We start from the raw sequence: 23,502 nt of genomic DNA, 5'->3' as shown, positions 1-23,502 counted from the left end.
GTGTCACGTATTTGTGTCACTGGGTTCAGATGAAAGATTGAGACTATACACGGGTGCGATATTGGTGACTACAGTGCAAATGGTACCATTTGTTCTCCATTCTTAAATCACGTTTTCTAATCTCGAAAAATGTGAAAAGATGCTCTTTTGCTTGCTTTTGGTTGATGGATTTTCATTTGACTGTCCTACTTCCAAATTAACTCAAGATATTCGAAGCCTGATTGTCCGCATTTATTAATTTCTAAGCCAAATTAAGTAGATTACCATACCCACCTTGCAGCTAAGAGAACTGATGAAATTAGGGCCACTCTCAAATGGCTTCATTCTAACTTTTAATATAGGCACAAATTGAGTGTTGATTGTGAATTTCCCTTCTCACTTCGGAAGCGAGGTGTTTCTCCCGACGCGATGCTTCCACTAACTGCGCACTATGCTAAAACACGGGACCTTAATCAGCATGCTAGCTAAGTGCTCGCTGAGTGAGTGGGCAGATGGTACCTCTTTGGTTGTTTGTCTGGGAGGGAACTGTGGCTTTCAAAAGCTTTCTTGGCATTTTAAGTTGGGTATTTGATCATTCTTGACAGAGGAGGCGTCAGTCATCATGAATGAGCTCCATTGTCAAGCTTGTTGCCATCAACGCTGGACGGCACTATCTAGACAGTGTCGGTGGTTTATCCTCCCATATTCCCCACTACGGCTCTCTAAAGTTGTGTTTTTACAGCTTCAAAATGTACTTGCCCATAATTCAAGTTCCCTGCATCCATTTTATTGCATCGAATTTAACATGATTTACTGTGTCGACGATACGATTTGGTTCAACAAATAGTAGTCATAAACCTGTCGAGAACACTACAACACTTGTGTGGCGCCAGTAGTAACTGCATCGGGGTAAATGGTCCAAAGTCTAAATATCTTGATCCATTTTCTAAAAATCAGGGTGTATTAAGCATTAAGTGATCTATGGCCACTATCGCCTGGTGTGGGTTGAGGTTGGACTGCCAAATGGCAGCATTTCCTACCGAAGGCCTATTTAGGCAGTCAGAAATTTCCCTAAATTATTTTATGTGGAAGAGTTGATATTTGGTCTTTAGCAGGTCTTCATTTAAGGAATTCTATTTCTTCTTTTAATTTTATATTTCCTTTGATTTGGTTTTACATCTGTGAATAAAAGTTTATCTCCGGCAAAGGTCATAAATACGACTATAACATTATTTAATGGGAATACTGCATATATGTTGTAGTGCACACCGTGGGTTCGGTCATGATCACATCATCCCGAGCTATCCATGAAGAATACACAGTAGGATGGCAGAACAGGTGTTGACGACGCTGCGAGAAGCTAGGCTAGGGGCTACTGATATGGCCTGTAGACCACGTCGACCAGCAAAAGCACAAAGCTGGAAACTTAAGTGCCCGCGAAAGCAAAACGAAGAGTAATACTAACAATAATTTAAGTCATGCAGGGATATCTGACTGTCGTGCTTTCTATCAAGAAATTTGTATCACAAAGGGTCCATTTGGGAGACAGTGGTAAAAGCTGGACATCGTACTCACCGCGTCTCAATTTCATACCGTAGTACCATTTAGCAGTTACCTAAGCGATACACCAGGAGGAGGATACCTTCTTGTCAAATCAAGACCCAAATACTTACATTCAGGAAAAGATGGTAATTTGTACTTTGAGGTAAACAGCCACTCGTTGAAACTTGGTCCCTCTTCACCAGTAATTATTGTGTACAACTTGAACTGTGAGATGTGCTAGAGGTGGACCTCATTTTATTCTTTTAGCAGCGAATTCTCACAGATTCAACCGCACATAGTGGATATCTTTCTCTGGAAAGGTTCCGATGTCGCAAACAGATAAAAAAGGCTGGACCGTTTCTCACTTAAGTCAAGTTGGCCTAGTGCTATTACTAATTGGGTCGAACAAGTCTCCTTTGAAGTCCTGATAGAAAAATACAAATGTGAATGATGATTTGTTAACGATATCTACGTGAAGTGAAGGGTCTACCGGCATAGTTAGCGAATGGTGCTATCAAGTAGAAGTACACCTTCTGACGGGTGCAATTCCATGTAGTTAAACCTACATCCAAAGATATGTCAAGTCACTCTATTAACACCTCACGCTCGTCTTGTTTATTATCAGGTTGAACGGTTTATTTCTACAGAGAGTATGTAAATCTAGTAAATGGGAGGCACTGTACCACTCTGCTATGAAACAAGGTTATTCATCCTATTCGGTAGGCATGGATTTGACTTACACCTTTTATTTCCCTTGTTTCGTGGAAGGACTTTTCCATCAACACTATTCAAAGTACTTACTAATGATAATGTTGAAACATCTCATTCAGCTGCCGAATAAGGTACTGTGGTATTCGGCAAAATTATCTGCAATGACATTCGAGAACTTGGAGATTTTAAAGCCTTGTTTGTAGGTGCGTTATGAAGCACAAATGGGGTCCGTCATTAGGTGCTCCCCTTCCTACCCTCCTCTGTGACACATTCCTCTCTCCTTTGAACCCTTGCATCTCAAATGTCGGCAGAATCCACTGCCGTGTCCACTGCAAAACACAAATTTCCTTCTCTTCCACAACTGCAGGGATTAATTTCCCGTTGACTTTGTTGTGTACTATTTGATGATAGTTCGGGTGTGACCGAATGCATGGGCCAAGAATATTTCAAGTGGTTTGAATGATTTCAATGGCCAGTCGCCAGATGATGATGTATCACTTCGAAGGATACCCCTCTATTCTTAATCGCAGCGAAAGATTGCGTGTTGCTACTGTCAAGAGCAGCGTTCGATAATAGATGACATGAATCACGAAACAATTGATTCACATCTACATCTTGTAGCATGGGAATGTGGAGGTGAATTCACAGCGATTAGGTCTTGCGCCTAGGCATGGCCCAATAACTATCACAACCATCCAACATCGGACCCCAATATTCTTCCAAATGCTAACCAATGCCTCTATTTGACGTCAAATAACCAACTGTCACTTAATCGGTTGGAAACTGGAAGTGGAATGAATACGAGGGTGGCTAAAGTTAGGTTATTTGCTTATCCAGAAAAGGCGAATTAACATAAGCATGCAGTAGTATTCTACTCACTTTTAAGAGAAAGAGTTGGCTAAACTGTTACCCTCTTTTGGGTAATTTATGTTACTGAATTGTAAGAATATGGTGAAAAATCTTCACTGCCTCTTTCTCTATGGTATTGTAATCCTTTAACTGCTCACGGCTATCGCGTTTTCTACTAAATTCATCTTTCAGTGATTTGGTAAGTGTTCATTTCTTCTCCCCTTAACTACAACCAATCTACTTCTTTTAATCACTGAAATCCGTCACTGCTATCGGTGAGTTGGCTTGTTAATCTTCTGATTCTCTGAAATAAGCACAACTATGCTTCTGCGTTATGCTGTTAGTTCTTGAATGGTAAATAGGCAGTAAAATGAACTTCATCATGGAGGTGTTTACTGCTCCTGGATAAGGTGCTTAGAGTTGTATGTCTATAGGAGGCGTAACGGCATCGGTGGGTTTCTCTCGTCCACCTCTGCCTTCGTACCCATGGAAAACGTGGACTAGATGGACGAGAGGGACGTGCCCTACCGGATGGGGGATAAATAAAGGGGTACAGTTATCCTGGTTAAGTGTGTTCAGGGTACGCATTCTCCTCCACGAGGGCCGATGGTGTCCTCCTCGTCATGAGATTCGTAAGTCCTAGCCGCCTTTAGCCTAAGAAATGCAATCAAACAAACGTTCAGTGTAATAGTGCTGCGTCTCTGCAAACCCCTCAGTATTTGAAGGTGAATGGGATGTAGTCTTGTCCATTTAAATCGAGGCATGGAAAGTGGGGACATGTATACAAGAGAAATTCCATATGAATTATGCAAATTGGAGGATCCGTACAAACACAAGTCTTGGTTAATTGGGCCATTAATTTTTAATTTTCTTACTATCTGCTATCGTCTCAGGATTTTGTCATAATTTATACTCAGTTTCTGTCACTTTTTTGGTGCCCTAATCTCCGCCTTTAATGAAGTTTTTCTCAAATTATAGGAAGTGAAAATGAGGGGTGGAAATAGCAGCAGAAATTCATTTGCTTTTTTACTGTTTTTAACAGCAAAATGAAAAGGGGTACAAAACAATCAAATGAAATGATTAAGCTTTAATGGTTAAAACTTCCTAATCCCGAGAAACTTTTCAAAATACTTTGTTTCATGAAATGATTACCTACATTCTGCAGTCTCTCTTAAAAAGAAGAATCCGTGCCACTGGAATCACAGATTGGGATTGGGTATCACCAGCGATATGGTTGCTAGCCTAATACTCGACCTCAAAAATTTGTGCATGTGCTTACGAGGTTGCTGGTATCTTTTTCAGTGCACGCAATGTAGGTGGCATCCCCTTATCTAGCTTCTGTCCTACCTTCCCTTCCTCGCTTGATTTAAGTGCCAAGCAGATAATATCCCAAGTAGATGGTCTTTCTGAACGCCATGCATAGGTATTTGATTGACAGTTCATTGGTAAAATGTTAAACTGTTTAAACTACTTCTAGAAGGTGGGTTCGACCACCACATGCTGCTGTCTTCTGAAGCCGTGCGGTCGAATTGATCTTCATCAATTGGACAAGCTCAAACTGCATCTAGTCGTCATTTGATGATATAAAATGGGGTTTTAATGCAAGGGGAAGGTGGTAGACGAGCGCAATAAGGAGTGTTTATGCTATATAGTGCATGTCTGCTGACAATTACATACCCCTGTTAAACCCTCTCTCCCCCTTTCCTCTCAAGTTATAACCTGCCGTTTTTTTGTAGAGAGCTATAGCGAAAGCCACATGAATTCGATGTAATCGCTTGATGCCACACACGCATTAGACGGTATTCTAAGTGGGCTATGATCAAAAATACGGAGTTACGGAATCAGCAAATAAGTAATTTTTCCACTGTTATGTAATAACGGAAAGCAAGATTTCAGAGGCTACTTTTGAACATGGGGATGTGAAAGCCAGTAGAGTAGGAAGAAGTAGGTCAACATTCCTCCGCATTTACAAAGCATGAAACAAAACGGCATCTGATAATTTATAACCCAAGATAGGCGAAGGGACAGCAGGAGCAAATGTTCTTTTCAAGAAACGCAATTTAAATCCATTCAATTAATCTTTCAAAAAATGAATCGCCTTTTTGAATTGAAAAGAAAAAATAATAAATGAAGTTTTGGAGGTTGGGTGATCTAAAGTAAATAAGTGGACTGGTGAGTGGAAATTGTTTGCCTTTCCAGACGTTAGTCAATTCGGTCCAGGCACCGTCTATCAAGGCGATAGGCAACGGTGGTAAAGAGTTCGTGGGCGGAAAAGCCTGTAGCGATGAGTTAATTTAGGTGAGTAAACGAAAACCTAAAACCGGAATGATTTGGAAGTTGCAATGCGGCCCGTCAGTGATGATGCTGTCATCAGTCCACAACTTCAACAGGCGTTTCGGCAAACGTGCCGTCTGTGTTTGGTCAGCCTGGAGTTGGAAGAGTTGGAAGTGACAAACGATTCTGTGGTAGTGATAATAGTAAACCCAAATACTCCATCACCCAATCATTATTGAGGATTTGCAGTTTCGAAGCGTAACGACATGCTGGGCATTAAGGCATCCCCTCACCGCAGTAATGATGTGACACAATGTAAGATGACGGGCTGTCATTGAGATGTCTTAGCCCTACTGACAATTTCTTCCATGTGTGGTAGCCACCTTCCATGTACTAGTACAATGCTGGGGGGTGAGTGTAGAAGCATCCAAGCATAAATGCAACTCTATTTCCCTTGAAGTTTGCACTTCTTATTTATTAGATCAAAATCTTTGCTTTACCTACTAGTAAACCCATTTTGGTCGTAAAATGCCGTCAAGTACTTTTGATTGCCGAACTTGTCAATGTCATTCGCACTATAGGATGGGGTGATGGGGAAGGTTTTATTGCAGATTTACAGGGGTTTAGCCACCGTGCATAAGTAAGTCAGTAGTGCAGTTATGATTTTCCTATTTGATTGTATTCTTTTCTCTAGGAATGGCTTTCGCGTAGCTATGTCTCTTCCCCTGTAGTTGACAAAGTCGAATTTTTTCTAGTATTCGTACTCCTGCTTTAAGAACAATTGATTTTGAAACACTTCGGATAAAGTTATGATGTGCACACTGATTTCTTGACATTCAACTTAACCCACTTTTTACATCTATCTAAAAGTGTTCTGCCTGCTTACCTTCTCAAAATTATCTCAGTTATTTATCACTGAAACCAACTATTATCATGAAAAAATTGCGCTGTAATTCCAGTCATACAGGAGCGTCTCTCTGAAGAACACTAAAAAGAATTTTCATGCAGTATCTCTTCGCAAAATTCGGAATTGCTCAATGAAATTTGACTTAATTTGACTGGGGCGACTGTGATTTTTAGGTGGTCCTTGTCTGCATGAAAACACTAGCTCTCGGTTATTCGATTCTAAGGTGTTACCGGCGGACTGGAAATCACGTCTTGTTGAAGCATACAGATAGCCCAGACCATAATCTACTGCTTTGATCGTACGACTCCGAGGTAGCCTTGTCCGTCAATAATTGCTCCCGGCGGAAATTGGAGTCTCTTTCCGGTTTCGTATCCCATCAACTGGCACACAACTGGCAGCCAAGCTGATTAGTGCCTGAATTTGTTTGCACGATTTTTGTGATGTATTCGAGGCAACCATTTAGAAAAGACGATATAATTCATTTAAGGTCTAAGTCACTTTTTAAAACCCCAATTTACTTAGGTAGATAAGAAAAGGTTGTTTGATGCCTACAATTTATTTTTTGCCACTTGTAAAACAGATAAAACTAAATGGACGCCTGGTAATCCCAGGAACGGACAAGTCAAACTCGCGGCACTGTTCAACTCGTAAGCCAATCCGTCAATCGTAAGTAAGAACTGACGCTAGAGTGAGCCCTATGTTCTTTGTAAAACCTCTTCTCATATGTCTTCGGGGTGTTGATTCTGCGAACCATGCAACCATACTTTCTCAAAGCACTCACCCAGTTAAATAAACTTTTAGTCTCCCAAGCCGAATGAATCCCATCTAAACTATGAAGCAAAGCATTTAATGCCAGAATTAAAACGGAAGTGTTGGTACAATATATAGAAGAAGTGAGATTTGCTTGCAGTGGATCCGTGTGTTTCTTAGTTTGAGTTCCCTAAAAGCCTGCATTTCACCTTTCATATCCCTCCCCTTTCTCCCGACCCTCCCTCCACCTCTCTCTCTCTGCATTAGTGTTTTCTTCTCGTTATTATTGTGCCGAAGAAAATAAGTAGAAGCTGTCGGAAGGCCAAGCTGAGCCCACCTTGTTAAGGAAGATTGATAGATTGTCATGGTGATGATTTCAACGAAGTTTTTGGTATCCCATCTGTGTAGCCTTATTAAATTTACTCAAAATTCCAAAAGATTTTAAAGTTACCTTACGTCTAGCTCCTGTAGTAAATTTTACAGCCTTAAAAATGCAGTTAAAACCCGGTTTCATTAAAAAGCCAAATTCGGATCCTACCCATCGGATAGGGTTTAAAATAACTTTGTGAGCATAAAGTTTTGCGATTATTCCTCCCTGTCACTTTATTTTCCCTTCGGTGCTGCCCAGTCATATCTATCTTGGTTTGATCCATAACATTACTATAGACATCTTCGAACCGATCTATTTTAAAAATTCTACGGCCACGACTAGTGCTGTTTCAGTTTTTAGCAGCATTGCTGGTGAAAAGAGGACTGAAGTGGTTGCCGCGTGTAGACGTCATCTATAACTCTTCAATTAGGGGTCACGAAGTGTTTGGTGAGAAACATAAAAGTATGAGACACAGTTAGTAGACTGAAATAGTGAACAAAATCCTTTGGATGCTTTTAATTTATTTAATTTATTTTACCTGTCGATTTTTATTAATAAATCTACTTTAATTTTTGCGTTCAGCACTAGCAACTAGGAGCATAATTCAAGTTGCCTAACAAATAGGTCTGAAAACTTCCACTTTGGTAGGCGATTTACCTTTGGAAACTGGAGCTAAGACATTGTTAGTGCTACAAGTATTTGGCCTGTGGAACTTAGATGTAGATGTCAAGCAAAGGTCCCATTCAATTCGAAGTTTGCAATAGTATGGAGACAAACATCATTGAGCTGGAGTTTTATCTGAGTTTTTCATCCTTCAAATCGCCAGATGCTTAATTGCATTCATACGTCATACTTGAATTGGAAGAATTCCAATTGTAACAGTCAAATTTAACGTGTAACGATTTGAAACCACGATTTGGACCTTAAGGGAAGCACATTCTCTTTCCAAGATGGAAGACTCCAATTTACTGAAAAGGGGAACAAACAAGACTAGACGCTAATCACCATGGATGCCAATTATACGTCAATGGACCTTAATCGAAACCAGAAAGTGTCCAACCACAATTAGGAGCTATTCTTGGCGATTTGACTTCAACGCAAAATTACTGTTGCCCAAGCTAGACCTCGGCATCGTGATCATGGCCACAAGTTCATAGTAGAAGAAGATACGGCGTTCAAAATGTTAACAAGACTCGACTCACTCAAATCTGTCCTTAACATTACAGAACTGGATGACCACGAGCAATGGCAATCATGTTATCTTTAACAGCGACTTTGCTCGAATTTTTGATTTTGAACGTGCATGCTGGAAGGCGTAGTTGAGAGGGCTATCACCAAGAACTTGGATAGGCATTACCGAGTGGCCTTCCAGAAGACCTACTAGAACATTAAAATGATGAAATCGGGCTTCAGTGAGCCCTTTTCCCATTTGTGGCAAGATACGACACAAGCGAATTCTGCTTTTAGCGGTCTTTTTATCGAGATTCTTGTGTGGCTAGATAATCACCCAAAAATCGTTTCGTCAAATGATAGTTGGCTCTACTGACAAATGACGATGATGATTTCCAGGAGGTAAGAAAGGGAACATTTTTTTGACAGAGATTAGCAAGTGGGTCAAAAATGAAAGCCAAAACAAAATTATTCACACCACAACTTTCCTTCAAGTGTCTCAAAATCAGTGTTTCTCAAAATAGAAGTAGCAAAATTAGGGAAAAGTCCACCTTAAAAGCCGCAAGTGTAAATGCAGCGTGACCTAGATACCATTTCTAAAGTACGGAAGACAATCGAACAGCAGAAGCCAAACTGTTCAGCAAACGGGATTATTTACTTCTACACGATGGAGAAACCCTTGTCAGGCTGCAAACAAGCCCTACCCTCCCCTCCCCTCCCCTCTCTCTACCTAATGCCAGTCCATCGACTCACATCGTGTCACTTCAATATCACAGGGAGAAAATTGCCCTAATACCCGTCAAGCCGAGCCTTTTTGAAACCGTAACTCTTATGAATGATTGGGAAGTTTAGTGGTTGGGCTCGCTACTACCGAGGAAGGGTTTGTGGCTTCCGACTCTTCCAATCTCCACGCATGATGATGTTGGGCGCTGATGAGGCGAGCAGGTGCAAGCTGGCTGAATGTAAAGACGAGGCGTTTACCGAAATATCCGTTAGGATTGTGGGCTGGTGACAGCAACATCACTGACGAGCGTCTTTGCAAGTTCCATATCATTGCAATGTCTATTAGGGACGAGGAAACTCACTATTACGCCTAGTCCCCCCTCAAGAATGCGCATTGGTAGGTGTAGTTTTGGGGCTTCGTCCGTTCACAAGATACTTTGTCCATCGCCACAAGCTGTTTCCGCACCGACAGCGATGCCCACCACCTTGATTTACAGTGTGTGGATCGAATTGGCACATGTCTGGAATGGCATACAATTTCCACTCATCAGTCCACTTATTTACTTTACATCCATCCAACCTCCATAACTTTATTCCTTATTATTATTTTTCTTTTCAAGAAAAGTGATTTACTATTGAAAGACTAAATGCTCAGATTTCAAATTCGCTTCGCCACAAGAACATTTGTCCCTCCTGTTCCTTCACCTGTCTCGGGTTATTTAACTACCAGGTGCTGCTTTGCTTTCTGCTTGTACATGCGGGCAAATGTTGACCTGGTTCTTGCTACTCAACTGATCCCTTCATCCCTGAGTACAAAAGTTTCCCACAAAATTTTATTTTCATCATTTACATAATAGTATAGGAATAAACTATTTGCTGGTGCCGTATATCCGTATTTTCGGTCACAACACACGCAGAATACCGTCTTATGCGTGTGTGGCATCAGGCGATTACATGGAAGTTGTGTGGCTTTTACTATAGCTCTCTACAAAGACTGGCACACTATAACTTATGGGTGTTGGGAAAGAGAGAGGGTTTATCAAAGACACCCAAATGCCTGCAGACAAGCATAATATCTCAGACGTGGCTCGGTCTATTGGTGGGGTACTCTTTGTTGGGCTCGCCTACCACTTTCCTCTTGCACTCAAACCCTAATTAGTATCAGCAGATGACGACTAGCTGCACCAGATAGGTGCGATTTCAGCATATCTGATTGATGAGGTTCAGTTTGGCCCACAGCTTGAGAAGGCAGCAGTCTGTGATGGCCGAGCCTAGTTTACCGTTTAGAAGTGGTTTAAACACTTTGTGATTCTGGCTTTAAGCCATCAATCAAATACTAATGCATCCAGTCCAGAGAGAACGTCCGTTTGGAACCTGATTGAGGAAGTACACCACTCACTGACAGCACGCAAGTGAAGGTTACGCGACTGGAAAGGAGGGGCGAAAGCTGAGTGCATGCCCTGACCATGATAATGGCAAGCTTAAGAGCTTCCAATTAGTGCTTCACTTCTTTTATACACATACAATTGCCTGAAAGGACGGTTAGGTCAACAAATATACCATTGATGATCCCAAGTTCCACCCTCTATCTCCCCCTCAAGGAACATATCACGCAGGAGTTCACTTACTTCCAAAGACAAGTCATAACTTCTTCGGGAAGAAGCAATGGACTGTAAATGAGTATTCCAACAAACAGGCTAATTCGATGGGTTTCTTACAGTTGGGCAGTGTATACTAATAAAAGCGGAATGTATTCATCTGAGCATCCTACATTTCACTCAACTTCATTGTTTAAACCAGTACAATGGCAAATCACCCTCAACTGCTATTTCCATTTTCCACTTTTGCTCCTCATTATGAGAAAAATCTTAATCACCTAAAATTTTGATCGAACGTAGATATTGCCGAGTCAGAAATTGACAGACGCTGGACACAAATTGTGCTAAAATTTCGAGATGATAAGAGGCGGTGAATGAAAAACTAATATTCCTGTCCAAATTAGCCATGACCTCCTCAATCACGCTTTCCAAGAGTAGGAAGGTAGAGAGAAACCCACCGAGCCTCTTGCACTCTATCCCTATCAGAGTCAGACACCACTCCTATAAACATGCAAATTTGGGCGCCTTATACGGGAGCTCCTCGATAATGAAGTTTATTCTACCACCTATTCACGGCTAAAGGTCGACCAGTATAACATAAATTATCAGAAGATCTAAGCGTCAACTCAGCACCAAAGATGGGGATTTCAATGAATGCCAAAAGCAGACCAGTTGAAGTTAGGACGAGAGGACAAGAGCACTTACCAAACCAATGGCTGACGAAGTTGACGGAGAAAGCGAAAGCGGTGAGTAGGGAAATGATTACAATACGACAGAGAAAGAGTTATTGCGGACTATCCACCGTATTCTTAAAATCCAACAATAAAACTTACTCAGGACATTGAGACAATTTGACCAATTGCCTCTCTCAAAAGTGAGATACCACAGTATGTATTTGTTTGTTAAGCCGTTACCAACAAATCTTGCACATTAAAATAACGACCCGCGTGATACACAAAACTTTCCCAGACATCCAGATTAACTCCAAATTCAAATTCATTCAAACGTATTTTCCTTGATGAGCAAATAACCCGAGTTCATCCACCCACGTTTCCATTCCACTTTTAGTTTCCAAGCGACTATTTGGCATTTGGTTATTCGGCACCATGATTAGTCACTGGTTAGCACCAGAAGGAATGTCAGGGTTTGATGGTAGAAGAGTGTGATAGTTATTGGCACATGCCATGTTGGCAAGAAGCACTTGCTGTACTTCCACCGCGACATCCCATTGCCACACGATGTAGATGTAAACCAATTGTTTCTTTATTCATATCTAGCACTACCTAACACTGCTCGTGTCAGTAGTAATGTATAATTCTTTACTACGATCAAGATTAGAGAGTTTTCTTTAATGGCGACTGGCCATTAAAATCACTCTATCGTCAAGTGGGATGAGGCAATGTCAATGCGACATCAATCTTTGCAGTTTTGCAAGACAGGCATACTCGTATATTGCAGTAGACAGGCTCCAATACCATCCAAGAGATAAGATAAGAGGATTGCAAGACTAAAGAAATTTTGGATAGTTGATTTTACAAGCCCTCAAATGTCGCTCCAAAGCACAATAGCGAATAGAACATTATCATTAGTAAATACTTTGAGCAGCATGTTGGCTCAGAAGGCCTTCACAAAAAACAAATAAAATGAAAGATGTGAGACAAAGCCATGGCTACTGAAAACGGTCAACAGCAAAGTGGTACAGTGCCTCCTATTTACTAGATTTACATACTCTCTATCGAAACAAAACGTTCAACTTGATAATAAACAAGACGAGGGTATTAATAGAGTGACTTGGCATTTCTTTGGATGTAGGTTTAACTGCACAAAATTGCACCCCACAGCAGGTGTACTTCTGTTTGGTGGCACAATTCCCCGCCTATACCTCTAGCCCCCTCCCCAGTTCACATGGATGTCACTAACAAGTTATCTTTCACATTGGTATCGTTCTGTCGAGATTTCAAAGGGGACTTGGTCGGCCAAATTAGCGATAGCACTTAATGAACTTAATTTAAGTGAGAAACAAACCTGATTTTGTTATCACCTTGCGACACCCAAACCTTCCGAGCGAAAGGTATCCACTGTGCGTGGTTGGATCCGTAAGGACTCGCTGTAGACGGAATAAAATGTAGTTTACCTCTAGCACATCTTCCAGTTCAGGTAGGGCACAATAACCATTGGTGAAGAGAGACTAAGGTCCCACGAGTCGCAGTCGGCCTCAAAGCATAAAGTACTACATTTTCCGGAATGAAACCATTTGCCTCTTGATTTGATAAGAAAGCATCTCTCTTCCCGATGTGGTGCTTGGGTAAATGGTACTACAACATTGCGAATAAGATGCGGTGAGTAGGATGTCCGGCCTTTCCCACTATCTCCCAAATAAACGCTTCCCGATGCAATTTGTCTGACAGAAAATACAGCAACCAGAAATCCTCTCACTACTTTAATTGTCATTAGGTTAGCTCTTTGTTTTGCTTTCACGGGCATCTAATGCTCCAGCTTTGTATTTTGCTGGTCGGCGTGGTCCCTAGGCAATGCCAGTAATCCTCGATGCAGCCCTACTCAGCATCACGTATTGTGTCATCCCTCACTTTCAAGAATGTCTCAGGGTGCTACAATCCCAACGAAATCTACAGTAGGCCCAACAGCTCAGGTAGCAATGCTCTAATATAATGCTTTAGTCGTATTTATTATTATTTATACTTAGGCAGTAAATTATTTCAAAACAAAAAACAACTTTAGGTAAAGCGAGTCATTTGAGAGTCGTAGTGGCGAATATGTGAAGGAATAAATCACTAACTCTGTCCCTACAGTGCCTTCTAGCGTTGATGGTAACAAGCTTGGCAACAAAGCTTATTCATGCCGTCTGACACCTCCTCTATCAAGAATGATAAAATTTCTAGCTGATAATACCAAGAAAGCTTGTGAAAGCCACCATTTCCTCTCAGAAGAATAACCGATGAGGTACCACCCACCACCCATGCAGCACTCAGCTAGCGTGCTGAATCTGGCCCCGCGTATTAGCGTAGTGGGCAATTGGTGTAAGGATCGGGTAGGAAGAAATACCTCGCTTCCCACCTGACAAGGGGAACTAACAATCAACCCTCAAAATACGCTTCTATCAAAATTAAGAATGAAGCCATTTGAGAGCGGAGAGGCGCGAAGATGTGTGATGCTGAGATAGCCATATCGCTCCCATTTCATTAGTAATCTTGGTTGCAAGACAGGTATGGTAATCGCCTTACTTTATACTAGAAATTAACCACTTTAGTCCTTATGGCTGAGAATATCCCTCTCATAAGTTGATTTGAGGGCGGAACATTCAAATGTAAAGTCAATCAACAAAAACACACAAAATTATTAAAAGCAGATGATTTCAAAGGAGTCATTTTAGTTTCCCAATTTTGTAAATTGGGAAACTTGATTTAAGAATGGAAAACAATTAGAATCTCTTGCACGTTGTCTACCGATGTCATACCTATGTATCGCCTCAATTTTTCACCTTAACACCGTAACACAAATATGCGATGGATTTCCTGCCTGGATAGGGTAACCGATTGCACAAAATTGTGCCAAACCAGAATGACTGAGAATAACTGCATTTGTAGCTGGTCAGTTTGTTGATGCAGTAATTTGTATAATGAAATGTAACAACGGAACACCTCAAATTAGTTCACGCATTTTCCCCCAGGACCCTAGCAGTTAGTGTTTCTATAGTATAACTTCACCAAATTATCTTTTTCTACCATGGAAGTCCTCCAAAAATATCAAAAACTTTTTGTCATACCACATTAAAATTGGAGTTACTCACAGACGGCCCACCAGGTACTCTACGACCTCTCCAGCCCAAATAACTCGAAATTTGAAGAATTCGAGACAAAAGTGGATGGAAAAACTATTCCTTTTTTACCATAACGGCTGTAGGTGAGATAAAGGTATACCGCAGCCAGAGCTAGCGCACTTGAAAGCCGGCGCCTTACAATTTGACTTACCTAAGCCACATTCTCTTACATCGAAAGAGAATTCGGTACGTTGTTAATTTATTATAGACCCTCCTTTCACTGCAAGCAGATAACAAATAGAGAAAACAGATATTTAGAAATTAGTTGAAGATTTATTAAAATGGCTGTTTCTAGAAGGGCGAAACACATGAGTCTGCAGGGCACCTCTTGAGATCAATTTAGTGGACACTAATTCTCAAAATCAGGGCGGACCGAAGCGGTTCACATTTCTTCCAGCCGGTTTTGTGATGAAATTAAAGCTGATCGGCTCAGACACGACATGATATTTCTTGAATCGTCAACGTTTACCGCGATATGGCAAAGTGAGTTGCCACATTTCTCGTGTGGATCAGTCCACCAATGCAATATCCCTTATTCTGGTATCTTCTATTTTCCGCCGACTTCGAACTCAGTAGCCCATCATTAAATTCCTATAAAATCCAGTGGATAGGAGTAAAGCTAGCTTTTAAGGCTACAAAATTGGCAACTGGGGATTTGGGGAAGGAGATTATTGTTGATGATGACTCAGGCGGCATCAAGCTAAGGGAATCACTCTACTCTTAAAAATACTGAAGAAGTGCGAGTTGCTACTGTTTGGTGTCTAGATCAGTTCTCAGTAAGGTTTGACATGAATGATGCGGAAACAACTGGTTCGCACCTACATCGGTGGGGAGCGGAATCTGGTGGTGGGAGCTTAGCAAATGGATCACGCTTTGACAACTTTTGAAGAAAGGCATGAATGAATATCACATTACCTAGAGAGATTATTTACTGACTGACTAAGGATAAGAAGTCACCTTCATATGCATTTCAATATTACTTGAACTAAAGCATCAAAAGTTACATTTCAATAAGCCGCTTACTATCCATCCATGCGCTTAATTCGCACCCAATTTACCTTCAAATAGAAATTAATTACGTGTACTTATTTTCAATGTTCGCTGCCAGTTGACTAGATGAGTAGCACTGCTGTGACACGCATTTGTTCGAACGCATCTCCTAGTTGGAAGGTGGTTAGTGCGTACGAATTTCGTGAAGGATTGGACACCATGGGCTTTTGAGGAGGAAGCCTTCCCTGAACACACCTAAACCGTCATATCTGTAACTCCTTGTTCACCCCCAACCATCATAAACATGTTCTCGTTTAAATCAACCATTCGGTACAAGTATATGTGTCAACCCACTGCACTATAAGCTCAGCAGAGGCAGAAGTGTCATGGCAAACAAATCTTTCCACAATTAACTTAGTGATTGTGGTTTTAACATCAATTACGTGCCTAAATATGAATTCGAGAGTCAACGGGGAGATGCGACTCCGGTAAAAGTACAACTGCATATCTACATTTCAAAATGCAAGATGTCTTTCTCCTACCCCTCTACTCGGTTTCCACCTCTCTGAAGAAGTCACTGTTCTTTTACTGCAGAGCACAAACTTACTGCAGACTGCACTTTTGTAAGACAATCACCCCTAGAAAAAGATAGTCCGGACTTGGCCACCTCTATTTCTATCTGAAATCTGCAACCAAATGTCTGCATCACTTGGGATGCAAACAGAGGCCTGTCGAATTCCAATAACAGGTGATCATCACGACTTGGAGACATACCAGGGAAATAAGGAGGACGAGGTGAGGCAAAAGCAGGTGGAGTCATAGACAGTTGGTCAGTCAATTAGTCAGCAAATGACCCAAAATATATGCCACGTTTTGACTAGATGCTTGAAGGAAACGAAGAACGAACTCGCAGGTGTAGGTAACCTCAAATCACAGTCATAGGATTCAACCGACACCTTCTTAATTGAAAGCTCAATATAAGAACTCACTCAGGAAGACCACGACGACTAACTGATGCATATCATGGCCATAAACAATTGCGGACATTGGATAAGTGGCCATAAGCCATCTTTGAGCCGTTCACTTAAGTGAACTGAACCAAATATCAAACAAACAGCTTATTGGCCTCCAGGCCATCAGCCAATATTTACTTTCAAATGGTAGATGTAAGTCCGTGATCAGGTAAACGCAGATTCTTTTCCAGTTTATGTACATCATCACCAATCAAAACAAAGACGGGAGATCTCTACTTGTCAGTTCAGTTGCCAATTCTAAATAAATTTGCGAAAGTAAAGTCTTCTAAAAATTAGCTTTCCTTAATCTTACTGATCGTAGTTCACAAAGATATTTCTGGTATCAGATAGCATCTTTGGCAGCAATACTTTCACACCACGGTGCATAACTCGGACAGAAATTGCACATTATGCCACGAAGAAATTAAAATGGTGCAAAAAAATTCCCTATTTTTGCTTCAGTTTACTGATTGTACAGCACATTCTAATGTTTCTCACTAGACACATGTATCAACCATCGTTTACTTCCGGTTGTCTTCCATCGATCCTCGCGTCTAGGCATTCGTGAAATAAACACCACATCATTTTCAGGTAAGTTTAGGATGCCTTAGCATCTACAACGCACGTAAGAACGGAACGAAGACGCTGTCACGTCTCACCTCCTCACTCTACTTCCTCGATATTTCTTTAAGTGAGAAGGTCTACCTCCTCGTGGAATCAGCTAATCAGACACTATGCCACATTCCAGTCGAGTTTGGAGCTATCTCAGTATCTACAACGCAATTTGGAAGGGAGAAAAGACAGTGCCTCGTCTTAGCCGCCCGTCCTACTTCTGTAACTACCCTGACAGAAGGGTTAAAAATGGCGTCTACATGCGACAGCTACTTCAGTGCCACTTCCTCCAAGAATTCCGCTAACAACTGAAGCGACACAGATCGTGGCTGTAGACCATTTGGAATAGGTCGGTACGGCTGTGTCTACAGTATCTTCGTGATGGTGTCAACGAAGTGAACACATGATGTCTCCTCCACCTCTCCACTCTAGCTAAATCGAACCCAGACGAATATGACTAGGCTGCACTGAAGTGAAAATAAACTGACAAAGAGAAATAATCGCAAAGCTTTATGCCCACAAAGTTAATTTAAACTCCATCCAATGGATATGATCCAAGTTTGTCTCTTGGACAGGACCTATTTCACCCACCTTTAAGGCTGTAAATTTTGCTACAGGGGATTAGACGAAGGCTAAAATAGTTGGTGATGACTCAACTGGCATTAAGTTGAGGAAAACCCTCCATTCTTAAAAGTTTCGAGGATATAGGGTTAGCTACTGATTAAAAGGTGTCAATATCAACCCTCTGCAAAGATTGACATAAATGAGGAGGAAAGAGCCGATCTACACTTACATTAGCTGAGGATGGAAACTGGTGATGGGAGCCATTTAACAATAAAGACATCTGCCCTGAAGTCTTACCAATAGATGATCTAGTTGGTGGGCACAATGGCAGCCAGACAGATAGAGCATAGGTACTCCAGTTTACGATAGTAGCAACTCGGTTTACATGAAAAAAAAGACATGCGCTAGAGCGGTGACGAGCCTTGTACTTTAGTGCTCCAGCCTTCGGACGCACACGCGCACGCCGTACGCCTAATATAGGTAGATTTTTGGCGGTTATGACCTCTACTTTGAAGGCTGTCTGTCTGTATGGGCAGGTTGAAAGCTCAAGCACATACACCGGTCTGTAACAATGTGTGTCCGACCGTTGGAACTACACATAATGGTTGTCTCCTCCTACCGTGAACACTCACAACATAAACTGATTGCTGAAGATGATGGTTGCAGTTCTAGTTTTTCTGTTTGACGAACTCCAAGCTGTAGGATGGAGACAATTGGCGCTTTCTTAATTGAGGACTCAAAATAATAACTCTGTCAAGAGGACCACAATAATTAACTGATGCATATTATCCGCATAAACAACAGTGGGCATTTGGCAAGTCCCCATTGGTTACCTTCCAGCACTTCACTAAAGGGGGGTTCACCAAAAATCAAACTAAAGACTCTTTGGCTACCAGAGAAGTAATTCTTTGTTACCCTCAACTAGCGGACGCAAGCCCATGATTAGATAGGGAGAGGTTCGCCTCATGACCTCATGAGGTCATGCAATGAGTCTCAAGCAGTTGTCAATCGTCCGCCACAAGGATATTACTGGTATCAAGTAGCATCTTCTGCAGCAATACTTTTACGCTACGATGCATAATTTGGAAAGAAATAGCATCCTTTGCAACAAAAAGAAATCTAAATTGGTACAAAGAACTTTTTATTCTTGGCTCTGGTGTTCTGATTTTGTCCCAAATTTTAATGTCCCTCACCAGAAACATTAATAAGATACCCCTCACTTTCAGGATCCTACCATTGATCCCAGTGGTTAGTCATCCCCACACCAAAACACCACACCACATTCCAGTCCATTTTGAAGTTAAGATTGAAGGTGCCTCAGCATGTATAACGCGTGTAAGAAAGGGAGGAGAACAGTGTCACGCCTCACCTGCCTACACTACTTCCTCCATATTTCTCCAAGGGAGAAGCACTGCCTTCCCTTCGCATTATACAACCAAACATTAAAGCTAACGGATGGTCAGTGAACAAAGTTGCGATGGAAGGAGAGTTTGCATGCTTTCAGTAGCAAAAGTAAATTCCTCAATTTTTCATCCCGTTGAAAAAAGAACTACAAATTATATGACAATGATGTATGCTTTGACTATTTGTTTATTCCTTCATTTTGGATTCATGCACACTTAATTCTTTGCCTCCTTACTTTCGCTGGGCGGCATGGGCTTCGTGTCACATCACTAGGGTCTCCTCCCTCGGCCGTTCTGTACATCAGCAGTGCTGTTTCCCTCCAGGTTTTCTAACCTCTTTCAAATTTAGAGAAGCTTCGGGGCACGACATTAGTGGCACTGGAAGACAAACCCAGTCCTCAAGAACAATCATTTTGATTCCTACTACTGTAAGTTAAACCTTAATGTGTCAGACGAAGGGCTTATGCTACAGATGGGTAAATCTCTGACGACTCCCCGCAGAAGTGTTGAAAATGACGTGAACATTCGGCAACTATCCAAGTTCTACCTTCCATAAAAATACTATTTGCAACTGAAGCGATACTAGTCGTAGTCACGAACCATCTAAGTGTGCATTACTGAGCTGTCTACAGCATCTTTTTGAGGATGCCAATTAGGTGGACGCACGAAACCACCTCCACATCTGTACTAGCAAAGCCAATACAAACCCTTCTCTTTCATTATACCTTCTTTCCTACTCATAGAGATCTCGGGAGCTACAAAGCTTTCAGAAAAATACTACCGAAAAATCCTCAATAAGGTAATTTTTACTGCAGCAATGTCATGAGCCTAATTGATTACCGCATGCATAAGTAAAGTCAGACATCCAGTCACTTATTCAGTTGGCAACTAAAAAAAAAAAAAACATTCCAATTAGTCTTTTGTTTATAATATGTGAGATTTTATTATCTATTTTTTAATACGTGTTAAGCAATAATTTTCCACTTTGTGCTGTCACAATTGAATGCACGGGACTAGGGCGCTTGCAAGGGTGCTATCAGCTTACCTCAAAAAAGTGCGGGCAATTATAGAATGTAGAGTAATGACCCTCCGTGGGAGGCACATAGTCAGGTAGTCCCATCAAAAAAAACTAAAATGTAAATTTGTTTAAACTCATGAGTCATGTCTCCGACCCTGGCATCTAGTGAGTCCTCGCCTTGGTAGGAACATAGTGCATGATTGTTGGAAAAGTGATAGCAATTAAGTTTTAAAGGCGATGCAGACAATGGGCTATTGTTCGGAGTCCTTTTTTGACTTTGCATGTACTTCTCTTCATTTCAAGCATCCCCTTACAGGGAATGTTCGTATTTATTCGGGAAACACACCTCTTTAATTGAGCAGGCCTAAATTTTAAGGACACCTGATTATTTTGGGGTAATTTCGAGGTAGCACCTATCTTTATTCCCAACTGGGAAAAAAATAAAAAAAAACAAATATTTCAAAGGTATGCTTTCGAAAACCCATATTTACTCATTACTAGTTTCGCTAGAAATCTTAGTGAATAGCAGCCTGTTTTAATGCGCTATAATTGTGAGGTCTGTGCTTATGATACACCAAGAGACAAGATAAAATTGCCTTCACGACGATTTAGCTAGACTGCACATTCATCCAAATTATGCGATGGAATACTGTAGCTCCCTCAAACTTCCCTGAAGAGGAAAGAAGACACAATACTCGGGCAGAGTATGCTTGGCCTATGCACGAATGTCTCGGGGCCTGCCGGTGCCGTCCGGGGACCAGGCAGCCTGGTGGAGGTATGCGAATTAATCACACAAACTAAAACGTTACACAGCCCCTCCTCCGTGAGCAACTTCACCGGCCCTCCTCTCAACCAACCTTCCGCGTCGGCTATCAAAACGCAGCCGGTACGGTAAGACAAATAGCCGCCGATTTACCACACCAGTCATCGACTTTGCGTGCAACTGAGAAGATACTAGACCGCAACGTCACCGATGCTTTGCCCTTTTTAGGAACCGCATTGGACATTCATTCAAATCTCGTACTAGCCCACCCTGAGCGGAGCATAGTCAAGTAGTTCATAGCAGAAAAAAAGAACGAAACTGTAAATCCATTTGAATGTACGAGTTGTTTCGCCTACGCCAGAAACTGTCTCACTCGTTTATGCTTGCCTTTCACCAATGCAGCAGAAAGATTATCAGATAAGCTGAGTAGAGCCATAGGTATTGCAACGGTACTGTCATTAGCTAAATGGAGACAATGGGATATTACACTAGATACCGCCCAACGCTTAATAAAGAACGTTTAATTTTTTTCTTCGTATTTTTTAAGAACAACATCAATTTTGTTCAATTCCGCATTAGATAACCGAAAAGTTGACTTGCTTTCCGGTGCAGGCCGTTGCGATGACTTGGTGCAACTTGGGGAGGCATATAGAAAGGCATTTTTATTTGCACATCGGAGTTGCCTGCCACTCTCCAAAAGCCCCCTCCTGATTCCAGAGCAGGGAATTTTAGGGAATTTTAGCCTTCGTGTACCCATCCCATTTCTCATTGGTCAATATCACGATACCAATAGTTTCTGCAATAACAGGACTGTTCAAAAGGTGCTGTGGATGCTTGCTACCTCCAGAAAAATGTCAATGATCAACATACAGACGCTTCCATTATGGAAGATAACTCTCGAATGGCCTGAACATTGTACCCTTTAACCAATCTCTTCTGACGGGTCGGGACTAGTAGTCGCTACAGTCCCAAGGTCAATTCACAGCCATAAATATGCGTGACTAAGTCGGTCGACGAATCTAGTCGTAGCCGCAGTCTCTAACCTGCACGCACCTACAGGTCACACCACTGTGTTGACTTACCAGTGTTAACTAATAAAGGCATCTGTCCCGAAGTCTCGCTCGTTGATTGTCTAGTTGGTGGACAGGAAGGGATCCAGTCAATTCGGGTACAGAAAATCCATTTCAGAATTACAGCAAGTCAGCTTACGACAAAGGGCTAAAGTACAAGAGAGTGGTAACAGCTGCTGTACTTTAGCCCTCCAACCACCAGACGCCTACACGCGCCTCTGCTTTGAAGTCTGTATCGCTCTGGTCTATCGGCTGGAAAAGCTAATATGCACAACAGGCTGTAAAAGTAGACACAAGATCATCGGAATACTTTTTGAATTAATGATTAAAAATGGTGGATGAAATACAAGTTTGCCTGCTTGAGCAGCTGAATGCGGTTTCTCGTCAAATTTGGTGCGTAACATTGAAAGTGAGATAGCACAGCTTCATCGCGAAGTGAATTTACTGAACACCTTCAATGATCCCAAAGGTAAACCAAGTTAGGAAAACTATCCGACTTTGACAGACAACACGCGAATTTGTGATTAAAGCATCAAGAACTGCTTTTAGCGATGATTGGTGTAAGTTGTGATGAAACAGCTGGTTTACACCTATATTAAATGGCGATGCAAAGTCGTCGTGAAATCTAAGATCTTCGAGAAGCATTGAGCCTTGAAGACTGTCGTTTGATCGCTATAAAATCTATCATCCACCCTAGATTACTTGCTGTTGGGCCATTTGACTGACTGATATATGACAAGGAATAGACTTTTTAATAGCAACAGAATAAACGCATCATTGGTTACCCCAAACCATCCACTTACTTCAAAGCACCTCCAAGGCACTCACCACCAGCCTGCATGCCTTCTGTGCTTGCGTGGTGTACTGTAGCAGGTGTTCGCTTGCTAAATGCCAAATAACAACTACGTCTAAGACAAAACACGGCACAACTGGAAGGGAAGCAGGAAGACCATCTTGCAGATTGACCGCTAGAACGGGTGAGTCAGCCAAATGAAAGAAAATCCTATTTCTAAGGAACCTAGGGGAATATCCTATCCCACAGATGCTGCAGGGCCCACAAAGTCAGACATACCATCGAAATTAACCACATTTCAATGTGTACCTTCCTTCTTCCTTAGAGCATCCTTCTTGGCTCTGCCAACAGTGATGTTTCTGCTTCAGTCCTCATAATTCGCCCTTCTAATAGAATGAAAGCTGTATTATATGGGAAAGGGTTCTCTTTGACTTAGTCCAAATGGAATATTTCAAGCATTTAACTTCATTGAAACAAAATTCCAACGAGACTTAATGGAATAAATCTACTGGCAAATGCACAGTGAACTTAATGGTGTAGCAATTGGAAGTGTGGAAAGGTCCTT

At 41.6% G+C, this 23,502-nt stretch overlaps 1 protein-coding gene across 1 annotated transcript; it reads left to right on the top strand. All coding sequences in view use genetic code 11, as the record gives it.

Annotated features, from left to right (window-relative positions):
• Positions 1 to 16,415: 16,415 nt before the first annotated feature.
• Positions 16,416 to 17,638, top strand: EGR_03853 (hypothetical protein; the record flags this gene model as incomplete). The annotated part of the gene is made up of 2 exons (XM_024493102.1): positions 16,416 to 16,496; positions 17,306 to 17,638. 2 exons carry the CDS (start codon positions 16,416 to 16,418, stop codon positions 17,636 to 17,638), a joined length of 414 nt encoding a protein of 137 aa, XP_024352563.1.
• Between the last annotated feature and the right edge of the window lie 5,864 nt (positions 17,639 to 23,502).

Source organism: Echinococcus granulosus (assembly GCF_000524195.1).
Source record: "Echinococcus granulosus chromosome Unknown EG_S00021, whole genome shotgun sequence".
Lineage (NCBI taxonomy): Eukaryota > Metazoa > Platyhelminthes > Cestoda > Cyclophyllidea > Taeniidae > Echinococcus > Echinococcus granulosus.
The sequence above is the reverse complement of the archived record's forward strand: the minus strand, read 5'-3'. Positions and strand labels throughout refer to the sequence as shown.